We start from the raw sequence: 12673 nt of genomic DNA on the forward strand, positions 1-12673 counted from the left end.
TTTTTAACTGACGTACAGTTGGGCTTTGTTCAGTATCCTCTCAGCTAGCTTGGAATCTCGCCAGAGCAGGTACTAAAAAAAAGCACCAGGTACCGTCACTAATGGAAAAGCAAAAAAACAAAACAAAAAACGAGTCGAGTAGAGCCGATTCATGCTAGAGCTGTATCATGTAATATCGCTATTAGTTTAGCATGTTAGCATAAGATAGAGCTCAAGGTCCACTTTATTTACAGTTCATAGGGTTCTCAAGCATATTTTTCAGGCTGAATTGGTGTTCAAAAAAACAAATCTACCAGATCAGCCTCTGAGCTTGCATGTCAGGGTATCTCCATGACAACCGAGGGCACTCCATTATCCAAAAGATGAGGACCGTGTAATACATTTAAAAGCATTAAAGAAAAAGCCAGGACCACAAGCTTTCACTTGGTGTCTTCTCTGTTTCCTCAGTGTAAAGAAATCATCTTTGAAACATCGCTGCATTGTTTCTGGTTAATATTCTAAAAGCTATCATGGAGATGCACATTATAGCAACAGAGCCTGTCACACTGACTTTAATGACACGAGATAAAACTGAATTACTGTACTCTACGTCCCTCTTTATCTCTTCTGGGAGCAGTAATTTGATCTTTTGAAAGCACCACATGTCATCTACCTTTATCTCTTATATCAAGTCTGCAAAGGCTCAGTGTGATGTGATCAAATACCAACGAATGGTGCTTTTTTATTTTTTACCCCCCACCCCCAAACTCCTGCTAAGTGAAATCAAAGCAGTAGGAACTTGTCTGAGCAAAATCACGTCGACTAACATCAACCTGACAAGCTTATGAAGTGAAGTTCCAGCTCGAGGAATAAAAATGCAATGAGCAGAATCCAAGCCCACATTTTTTTTAGGACAGGAAAACTGTCCCGAAAATGACATAATTATTCATATAATTATGTGCTTAATTAAGGATGCATCTGGCCTCTGAGTACTGAGCGCCTCATCAAGGAATCTGAAGTGCTGGACCCTGATCTGCTTCTGTCTGATTCTCAAACCGTGGATCAGAGATCTTCTCCCACGTCTCCTGTCGTCGTCCTCCCCATCACTTTCTCTCACTTCTCCCTGGTTTTCTAATTCTCTCGGCGCGTCTGAACATCTGTCATCTCAGATTAAGAGTCTCTTCCCTCGTCTATAGGCGTCTCTACGGCGCCGTAAATCTGCAAACAATAAACAACATCTGGTGTCATGGTGGAGGTCCAGGGGATAATTGGCTGTTCATAAACAATACTGAGAACATTGTTATCATTATTGAAGTATGAAGGATATTGAACATATTGAACATTGTGCATTTGATCCGTATTTTATTGCATCTTACTGCTTTATTTTTTTTATTCTTGTGTATTGTAAATATTTTTATATTTATCTGGAAATTATTCTAAATTTAAATTGTATTTTATTTTATTTTTATTTTTATTTTTATTTTCATTTTTATTTTTATTTTTATTTTTATTTTATTATATTTTTACTCTACTTTACTTTATCTTATTTGATTTTATTTTATTAGTGCTTCACAGTTGCACAGAGGGGCTTGTTTTGCAATGTCATTTCACTGGGGTGTACTTGTACATCCACATGTGACAAATAAAAATCTTGAATCTTGAATCTTGAATCTTGAAGTGGAGACGTTAAAAAAGATTTAATGCAAATAAATGAAAATTCAATGCATGGATTCATAATAAACCTATATACCAGCACACCAATTTATCATCATACCATATTTAATGATGAAATAGCACTATTATTGACACAATTAGCATAGCTTACCTCTTTGTTGCCTTTTATATATCATCTAAGTCATTGAATAATAAAATGTGCAAATCTGTTAAAACTGAGGCATAAGCTACAGCAAATAAACCTGTTATTTTGATTTTAACAGCAGATATTATTTCTTGCATTCAGTTTGCATCCAAACTCAAAGCATGTTTATTTTGTCCATTGTGGGCTACTGTAAAAACATAAATATAAAATGCTAATTTTGTCAATCAAGTGATTTTACACTTGATTTAAACACTAAATTTCACACACTGGACCTTTAAATGTTATGTACAGCAGCTGAAGTAAGGATATTATACAGATTTCTTTAAAAGCTTTCTTTAATAAAAGACAATTTTTTGAAAGAATACCTGAAAATTTCAAATTTTAAATTACTTTTTGTTACTTTTAATACTTTGTTCATGCGTCAAAGTACGTTTATATTGTTTAAAAGACAGGACAAGGCCTTTAAATCGTTTAAAATAAAGTCCCTTGGTGTTTCCTTTGTATGAAAACCATTCCTCCTTGATTGCACTATTGTTATTGCAAGTTAACGTCCACACTAATAAGGCTTTTCATCCATCGCCGAGGATGTAAGACCCACACAGGTTGGATTACACCAGTTATGAGAGTCCAGACACCGACTCTCTCTCTCTCTCTCTGTTATTTTAAACGTAAACTACAGAGCACATAAACAAGTCATATTACAGTGTCAGAGCTCACTGAATCATATAAAGTTACTCCGGCGTCCGGACGCTCCACGCTGCGACAAAAGGTCGAGCGGCACCCGCTGTTATTAAGCCGTCGTGTCGCATGCGATAACTGTGTACGAGCAGGGAGGATGAATAAAGAGTTCTATTACAACTCTCTGAATGACAATGGGAGGAAGACGAGCGGGGGAAAGTGAAGCCGCGCACACAAGACTTTGCCGCCGCCGTGACACCGTAATATTTCATGTCACTCAAAGACGTGCGGTGGAAAAGGTTTCTATTTCAGCTCGGAGATATGAGAAAGAGCGATATGATTATTAAAGCTCCCAGGACAGACTAAATAATGAGCAGCCTGAGCTTCTCAGGTTTAGACGGGGGCCTGTACTATAAGTCTGCTCTTCTTATTCTACTGGACTCAAGACTCAGCAGACAACATCTACCTGTGCAATATCAATTTTTTTTTTTAAGGAATGAGGATTGTACTTGGTAGGGTTCCCCCATAATATATATATATAAAATTTGATTTCTTATTTAATTAATTATATAGTTCATTAATTAACTATATCTCATCTATGTTCTTTCTCAACAACAATTTAGACTCCTGCAAACCACCTTCTCTGCATGGACTCCACCACTGTAATCCATCAATTAAAGGAGCAGTATGTAAGAGATGTATTGTTGTCCAGTTCCTTGCAGCTCCTTATTTTGTGCTAATTTTGGTGCTAAATTTAAATTTGTTTAGTTTTGGTGTGGATAAACTCTCACAAGTCTGCATTCCGACTTAAAATTATTTTTTTATGTTTATCTATGTTTACCTGCTGCGACACCGGAGTCCAGGCACCGTTTACCAGTTAGCGCCGTTAGCTGCATTAGCTCCTTTAGCGGCGGTTAGCGGTCTGTTTATCAAACTAAAAAGAACAGCGCTACAAATAACCAGTGCAACTGTGTACTGCGTATGTGTGCCTCTGTTTTTTAAAGTTTAGCGTTACTTTAGAGACTCATTTTAACGATCCGGAGTCACGTAAACATGACGTGGCGCGCGTCTTTTTCCGGTCAGTCGTCAAGGAAACGTGTCACGCGTTAAAATGCGTTAACGCTGACGCAGTTAACTGCCGTTAACGCACCCAGCACTACTTTCCAGTCATGTTTGAGGGGGTTAACGTGCACAAAAACTTGCATTGGCGCAAAATGCGATAGCGGCAAAGGGCACAAATCCATTTGAAGCCCAGAGGCTCAATAGCTCCCCCAGAAGTCGGGTCATGGCCAGGCAAAAGTGGTCGGATTGGGATCGAATTTGGTGAGTTGGTCAGGCTTACTTCAACGTTTCTTGAGAAATTTTTGGGAATTTTTGGACTCAAGAGAAAGTGGCCAAAATTGCGTTAAATGCTAAATTTTGGGATTAAGTCGCACATATTTGTTCCGTTTTGAACCAAACTTGGTACACTTGTTGCTCTCATGATTCCAAACAAATTTGGGTGCCAATTCATATCCCAAGCTTATATGTGTGTGTGTGTTTACTAATGGTGTGTAAAAAGGATGGGTTAAATGCAGAGGTCATTAACTCTCTTGTAATTCTAGATCTAAAATGAAACAGAGCACTAGCACAGGGAATACTACCAACATAATTCATCTAATCACAACACAAGAGAATAGAGTATAAACTGCGTCTTAAATTTCAGTTTTTGTGCTTCTCTAACTGTGTTTGTGTTCCAATCTTAAATTCTGTTTCATCTCTGACTAGCTTCACCCTCTGATGTATCTCGGAAACACCTGCTTTCAAACGGCGATGTGAAAAAAAACTGTGCGCGTCACCATGGTTACCAAACGATCTGGGATAATTGATATTGCGAGGAGACCTTTCATTCTCACCGACCTGCGGATGCATTTACTACTTATTACAAATCTATCAACTCTTGACACTTATTCCCACACCGTTTGTCTTTCAAAAGCTGTAAAACAGAATTTTCCAAGAGGCTGTAATTACACAGACATGCTCGGTTATTGCTGTTGTTGTTGTTGTTGTTGTTGTTGGTGGTGGTGGTGGTGTCCTAGCCCAGTGACTCAGATGTCTCCAGAAAGGAAATGACACTCCAGTCAGACGGTGTGAGCGGTCGCACACTCGCTGACTGATGCGATTGTGGACAGGAAATGACATCATGCATCGACTCTTTTTTCATTCACACGCAGGTGGGAAGACGAGGAGACATGCGTCGTCATACATGTGCGCACGCGGCCTGCGAGTGTGTGTGTGTGTGTGTGTGTGTGTGTACGTATAGAGGACGTATGTGTGGAAATAAGTGGAGATGTTTGTTTACAAGAGATTTTGCATTTTCAGTGACATTAATCCCATTATTCCCATTAACACCTGTGGCAGCTAATCCCTCCTGAATGATTTAAATTGGTATAATATGTAAAAACTGCCGCCCCCAAAACTGACATGTTGTTCTTTTAGTTTGAGTATTTGTAATGCAGTTGCCGTAATCTAAGTGGAATGAGTTTATTAACGGGAGCCTGTTAATCGTCAGGCTGCGGTGAACACACACTCTCTCTGTGTGTGTGTGTGTGTGTGTGTGTGTTCGTTGACACACGTCAGTGTGATACACACACATTAACCTGACAAACCTGGGGAAATGTGGTGCTGCGTTTTCCTTTCACGAGTCAATGGGGAGAGGAGAGAGAGAGAGTTTGTCAAGGCAGTTCTGTTCTGTTAGATTAATTTGAAAAGTAATGATCCACAAGCAGCAGCAGCGGCGGTGGCACCGAGGCTGTAGCCGCACTCTCCTGTGCCCAAGTCACAGAGCCATTTGTGAGGTGAGGCACATGCAAGTCGTTATAGCTCGGTACGGTACAGATTATTTTCCGTTTCCATTAGGAATAGTCGCAAAATAACACGCCACAACCGTTCCATTTTTCGGTACCCTTCCCTTAGGCCAGGGGTGTCAAAGTCAATGGGGGGGGCCAATGAACGTCTAGTGTGGTCAACAGGGGGGCCGGCCTAGAGAACAAAAAGTGGAGAAAAAAACAACTTACAACAACTTTTCGATGCGTCTAGCTCATTTACGTAGGGTGCAAATAGTCAAAATGGAAGGCAAAATTCGGTTGAAATTCGCCAAGGGTTGGCATGGTCACGCCGTTTTGAATCAGCAAAACCTTTCGACAACTTTGCTAACATTGCTCCTACATAGATTTGTAGGAGCATAGGTAGATTTGTAGGAACATAAGTAGATTTCCTACGTAGATTTGTAGGAACATACGTAAGATTTCTAAGAACATACATAGATTTGCAAATCGCCAAAATGGATGCCAAATTCAAGAAGGCCGACTTCCTGTTGAGTTGAGGCCATGGTCTTCCCGCCAAGTTTCGGGAAATTCGGTGGAACTCAATCTATGCCGAAGTAATAGGGCACTTCTTGTATCGTGGCGAATGGTCGAAATTCACCAAGGGTTGCTATGGTCACGCCGTTTTGAATTCGCAAAACCTTTTGACAACTTAGCTAACATTGCTCCTACATAGATTGGTAGGAACGTACGTAGATTTGTAGCAACATACGTAGATTTCCTACGTAGATATGTATCGCCAAAATGGATGCCAAAATTCAAAAAGGCCGACTTCCTGTTGAGTTGAGGCCATGGTCTTCCCACCAAGTTTCAGGAAATGCCGAAGTTATAGGGCACTTCCTGTATCGTGGAAGAAATGACAACTTTGCTAATATTGCTATAAACATATATTATATTATACTGTGTCACCTCGCTGGCAGCTGTGCCTCAGCTACACACTGTGTTTAAAAGACGGTGAGTTTGTGGGCCATGATCATTATAACATAATATTAAGTGGGGGGCCACATGTTATCTATTGGGGGGCCGCATATGGCCCGCGGGCCGGAAGTTTGACACCTGTGCCACAGGGTGGACCAAAGTGCAGCACATACACAATTCAACAATAAGAGGACTAATGAGGGCTAAAAGACGCACATAAAAGCCAATAAAAGAAGCAGCTAACACTTAATCTTAGGGAACACATTCTACATAACCTTATTCTACTATTCTTTCCCTACATAAGGTGTTAATACGTGCTTAATATTTACTAATAAAGGGCTAGTATGCTACTTATATGCATGTTAGTAAGCACCTAGCTAATGGTGAATGTGTTCCCTAATCTAAAGTGTTACCAAGAAGCATAATACGACAGAAAAATAAGAAAAGAAGCTAAAACACACATAAGAAACAACTCGTTTTGGGTTAAAAGCCAACGAAAATAAACAAGATTTAAAGACAACCGGCTAAAACCTGGTCATGATGTATAAAGATGAGTAGAGATTGACTTAAATTCCCTGGTTTTCATTCTCAAGATCAATCTCGAGATCAATCCTACGTTGATCTCCCATCATGCATCAGGCACATGCTCACATAAAAGCCAGTGTGCGTCCACTTACAGACAGAAAGGCAGCAGAGACAGCAGGGCCTCTTTGGTCGGGCAGGCTGTGAACTCCGGCAGCGTCTGGACCAGTTTGTTCATGACCGTGCGGAGGTAACCCTGCAGCTGCTTCCTCCTCTCCTCCACAAACTTGGCGTCCTGGAGACAGACGGAGAGACAACGCACATTAGAATAATAATAATAATAATAATACAACAAAGAAAATGAATATTAAAGCGATGAGAGAATAAAACAACTTTGTAGATCCCCTCAGATCTAAGGAGCTTTAATTTTTTAGAGTTTGTGAGACATTATCATCAAAAGCTTTGTGGAAACACATAATCCAAGCTTAAAAAACATTATCAGTCGAGCCAAATTAAGTGCTGCTTCTGCTGAGTGTATTATTTTAGTTTGGCAAACCTATAATATGAGACTTTTGTGTTCAGATTTTGGAGAATTCACTTATTTATTATTATTATAATGTGGGTTTTGTTTAAGTTTTGGTTCAGAACAATTAATCAACTTATTATGACAGCTTGTCTCAAGTTTGAATTGAACATAGTTGAGTAAATATAACATTTTGCATCCAAAATAATCATCTCTCCCTTCTTCTTCTTCCTTCTAGCAAACAAGATTCAAAACTTTGTTTATTCTATGAACCATAACTTCATACATTTATACTGAATATTGCTCCATATGTTAATTTTCTATTTATGGTTCCGATAAGTGAATGTTTTCCAGAGATGATAACTGGCAAAATTATATAAAACAAGACTTTAATAAATGTGATTTGCAAAGAACTCTTTTTGCAGCCACTTCTGCATTATATATAAATATATATATATATATATATAAATATATATAAAGGTCCACCGTTTCTTCTTTTCAACCTGCGGCAAAATGATGTTTGAGGTCAGAGAACTCATCACTGGTGAGTGACGTGAAAGGTGTTTAGATCAAGGCCAAGGCAGGTGAACTACATGCTGCCTTAAGGCAATAAAAAAAAATTTAAAAAACATACTCTGATATCATGGCGTGTGACTGTAGAATGATTGTTCTTTGTTATTTTTTCGATTATTTTCTGAAATATGTCTGTGAGTTCAATGCCAAAGACCAGATCTAAGTGTGCCGTTTTTGAGCTGTGTGTTCTGGAGATTTGAGCAGTCAGAGAGAGAGAGAGAGAGAGAGAGAGAGTGAAGGCAGAGGGCCACATGGCCGCTGTGAGGAGAGCTAATCTTTGTCCAGCAAGGCTGACAACAAAAGCCTGGCCAGTGCTCCGTGTTACTCTCAGGTGCTTGAGTCTGGAACAAACAGCGACAGAGGGGAGGCCAACACTTCCCTTGTTTTCAATCCAAAGCTTCTCTTTTGATCCGACACCCAAGTGAATTTGTCTCGTCTTAAATAATAATAATAATAAAAAAAATAATGAACTGGTTGTGGTTTTGTCTGCAGCACAACGCAACACAACACAACACAACACACACAAGACAAAAACAAAGGGACACTTTGTTGAAATCTCTCTGCATCCACAAAAGAAACTGTGTCAAAATCCAATTCTCACTTGTGTGAAGCTTTTAACACAAAGCTGAGTTAGTTTCACAGTCATTGATCGACCTCTCCAGGCGATAAACATTACTCCTGCTTAATAAATATTAACACACCCGAAGTCCGTGGGGATGACGTTCAAACTTCAGCCATGTTTCTACCGGAGCCTGCAAGGACAAACGCGAGAGAACAAATCAAGCGTCGCTTTACTTGTAGCCTCACGAACCTCATCTGCTGAGACGGAGAAAAACGACGAGGACGACATTAGACGAGCTGAGGATACCGTAGCGCTCAGGGAAGGGAGGGGGTGAGCAGAGGAGCAGTTTGTTTTTGTAAATTTCAGCCTCTCCTCTAGATGGCACTATAAACTACTTACTTCACCTTTAAAGTGTGGTCGACCAAATGGTTGGGTAGAACCTTAAAGGGTTAATTAACCTAAATGGTTTGAAGCTTTTTTCATGATTAAAACAAGATTTCTGATTGTTTCAGCTCATTAAATGTGAATATTTTCTTCATTTCCTCATGAAAATCATGAAAAGTGAATCATTTTGGTTTGATGTTCGACAATATCATAATTTCCAGGTTTAACAAACACTTTTTCTGACATTTTATGGATCAACCGATTACTCGATTAATTGATTATGAAAATAATCGTTAGTTTCAGCTCCAATTAATACAAAAATACGAATAAAAAAACAGCAGTTACAGAGAGGTGAAAATCAGAGCATTGCACTCACAGTCCATTAGTTTTGGGTTGATTAAGAGAGAACGAGATTATCAGGGGAATTAATTAAAGTTGTTGAAGAAAAAGATAAGAAAATGTGATATTTTTTTTAAAAGAGCAATTTACCACTCAATTACACCACAGTGTTAACCTGTTCTACACTGATGACACAGGTGCATAATTAACAGCAAATCTGCACATTAAAGTATTTTTAAACTGTCCAGTTTTGACTATTATTAATTTATGATGAAGAATTTCTTGCAACACGACAAAATACAAATGAGAAAATTATTAAAATACACTCTAAGTTTACCTGTATCAGTGTGGAAATGATGGTTGTTTGTCTCTATATGTGTCCCTGTGATATATATATATATATATATATATGTATACGTATACATATATACATACATATACACACATATATACATACACGTATATATAAATATGTATAATTGAGAGGATAAAGTGGTAAAAGATGAATGAATGAAAGCCTAACTAGCAACAAGCGTGATATACACAACAGCATATGGCGTTTATTTTTAGAACTAACTGCACCGCATGCCAAATCCATCTCTTTTATTAGACTTCATATATATATATATATATATATATTATTTTATTTTAAACTATGAAAACAAAGCACTGCATAAAAATCTCACCAGGTCCAAGCAGAGCTGATTGAAATAGCAGGTAAATATCATGTATTTCACCTCCAGTAAAGACTGGATTTACAGTTTTAAAACCAGCAGAAAGCGGGATAAGAGCTCCACTATCCTACCCTCATAAATGTACAGTGCTTTCAGTGCGAGAGGAAACTCAACTCTCTACTTCACGCCGACTAAAAGAGACTGTGTACGCCAGTGTGGGTTTCACGCTATGCCCGGCACAACGAGGGGGGGGGGATGGGGGGCGCCCTCTGACTCTGCCTCCACGGATGTCACAGCAGTGATAATAACACTAATGGACATCGTGACACATTCATCTCATCCTCCACCCTGTGTGTGTGTGTGTGTGTGTGTGTGTGTGTGTGTGTGTGTTCTTGTACTTGCAGCATACTGAGGACCAGTGAGGGTTTTAAACCAACAAAGTGAGCTAATTTTTACGGAGTGAGGACATTTTGGCCAGTCCTCACTTTGTTTTCATTGAAATCACTTCCTTAGGTTGCTATAATATGCTATACTCAATTTGTCAAAAAATTAAATTTTGGACGACTTTTTCTCAAATTTTGGACCATAATTTTTTTTTCAAATTTTGGACCAAATTTTTTTTTTTAAATTTTGGACCAAATTTTTTTTTTTAAATTTTGGACCAAATTTTTTTTTTTAAATTTTGGACCAAATTTTTTTTTTCAAATTTTGGACCAAATTTTTTTTTTCAAATTTTGAACCAAATTTTTTTTTTCAAATTTTGGACCAAATTTTGTTTTCACATATTGAACCAAATTTTTTTTTTCAAATTTTGAACCAAATTTTTTTTTTTCAAATTTTGGACCAAATTGTTTTTTTTCAAATTTTGGGTACATTTTTTTTTTCAAATTTTGGACGACATAGTATAGAATGACGTTTTTGTCAAATTTTGGACAAAAAAATTTGTGTCAAATTCTTTTTTAAATTTTGGTCGACATAGTATAGTATGACGTCTTTGTAAATGTTGGACCAAAAATTTAAAAAATACAATAAAATCGAAAAAGTTTTCCAGCCCTTTTTTGCTCTGGGGCTCCACCTGCAGACATTTTATGGTACTGCAACCAGGAGTTCTTTGTAGATGTCATTCATGAAGTAGATATTTGTAATTGTGTTGATTTATAAAGTGGAAATGCTGGTCCTCAGTATGCCGCAAGTACAAGAATGTGTGTGTGTGCGTGTGTGCAGCGATGGAAGAAGAGCTGAGCGAGACCGTGTGTGTGTCTCCTGTTGTTGTGCCATCTCCTGATACAGGTGCGAGGCTGATTCAGTCCCATTACATCTGTCTCTTTGCACGCAGCTGTCTCAACGCTGCCACACTGATATGACATGAAGCCTAAAGCAGTCTGTTATTGTTCATCATAATAAGGAAGTGCACGTATAAGCAGATACGAGACACGGAGGCGAGCGTGACTTTGTGTGAACGTCGTCATAAACTATTTCTGTCTCTTAATGGACGGACATAAATCCGCAGACGGCATCGAGAAGCTGCACCGTCCTTATGAAGACAGTGACTCACTTTGTTTTTTATAATTTACCATATACTGTATTACATTCATACTTATGTAACTCATTGTAAACAAGAATAAGGTGTAAGTAAAAGTATAAGTTTAACAAACATTGTGCAGTAGAGCTGCAACTAGTACTGGATTCATCTGTCGAGTACTTGTTTGGTCGGTAAAATGTCAGAAAATGTTGATAAATGTTTACGAAACCTGGAAATAACGATGTTCTCTTATGTCTTGTTTTGTCCATAAACCAATATGATTCAGTTTGAATGATTTCTTTCTTAAATGGAGCAAAGAAACAGGGAAATATTCACATTTAAGAAGCAGAAAAGTTAAACTTGTTACTGAAAACCCTGTGTGTGTTGTTGTTTGTGGGTATAATTCACTCAATATAAGGCTGAATTATTGTGACAAAACAAAGCGAAATCTGAATCTGAGAACAAAGAACACACACAGAACAAAAAAGAGATAATCAATAATCCTCTTGTAATAACTTGGTTGGTATATAATTCATTTAACTTCCAACATTCCACTTCACCTACGGACGTCACAAACATCACGGGTTCTCGTGCTAGAAGATAAGTCACGTTTCCTCCTGTGTGAGCGTTCTTATCAGAGCCTGTATTTGACCGTCATGAGCGCAAAATGTGCCATAATATAGGATCATGAAATGGTCTCGTATAATGACAGGGAGAGGGATGTGATGTACTTGTGCCGCACGTGCACGCACACGCGCACGCACATGTACGCGCACACGCACCGCTGCTAAATGTCACTTTCCAGAAAGAGAGCAGATAAGCGGAGAGAGAGAGGAGAGCTGTCAACGGAAGAGAAGCGTAAAGTAGTCACACGTGTATCAGTGTTTCCACAACCGTTTCAGTACATTTACAGACGCGTATAAACTACTCAACGGTGAGGGATGGATGGATGGATGGAGGGAGGGAGGGAGGGAGAAAAAACACACAAATATCACAACTGCAAAATGTTGCCTTTCAACAAAACACTTGGAGAAGTGAAAAGTTACTCAAAACCTTTATAGTATTGAGAACCTTTTTTTACTTAATGCTTTAGACAGAAATCTTGATTCTGCTTAATTACGCATGTGCGCTTATTTTATTTGCTTTATTTTTCCACAGCAGAAAGAGACCAAGACGGCATACGAGGACGATGTGTGATGGAATTACACATCAAGGTACTCTTATCCTCCTTTTCCCTGTAAACAAATAGGGAATCGATTTATTTAATTAAGGCCGTCCATCTATTCTAGGCGGTGATACATTTACCTTTTCACCTT

The 12673-nt window shown here is 38.5% G+C and overlaps 1 protein-coding gene across 1 annotated transcript in view; it reads right to left on the minus strand.

The window, feature by feature from the left end:
- Positions 1-12673, minus strand: part of snx29 (sorting nexin 29) — a 127064-nt gene that overhangs the window by 3960 nt on the left and 110431 nt on the right. Inside the window, exon 20 of the mRNA XM_083904118.1 lies at positions 6936-7075. Coding sequence (XP_083760244.1) covers positions 6936-7075 — 140 coding nt within the window. The remainder of the gene's footprint in view (positions 1-6935; positions 7076-12673) is intronic.

This window comes from Microchirus variegatus (genome assembly GCF_963457635.1).
Source record: "Microchirus variegatus genome assembly, chromosome: 17".
Lineage (NCBI taxonomy): Eukaryota > Metazoa > Chordata > Actinopteri > Pleuronectiformes > Soleidae > Microchirus > Microchirus variegatus.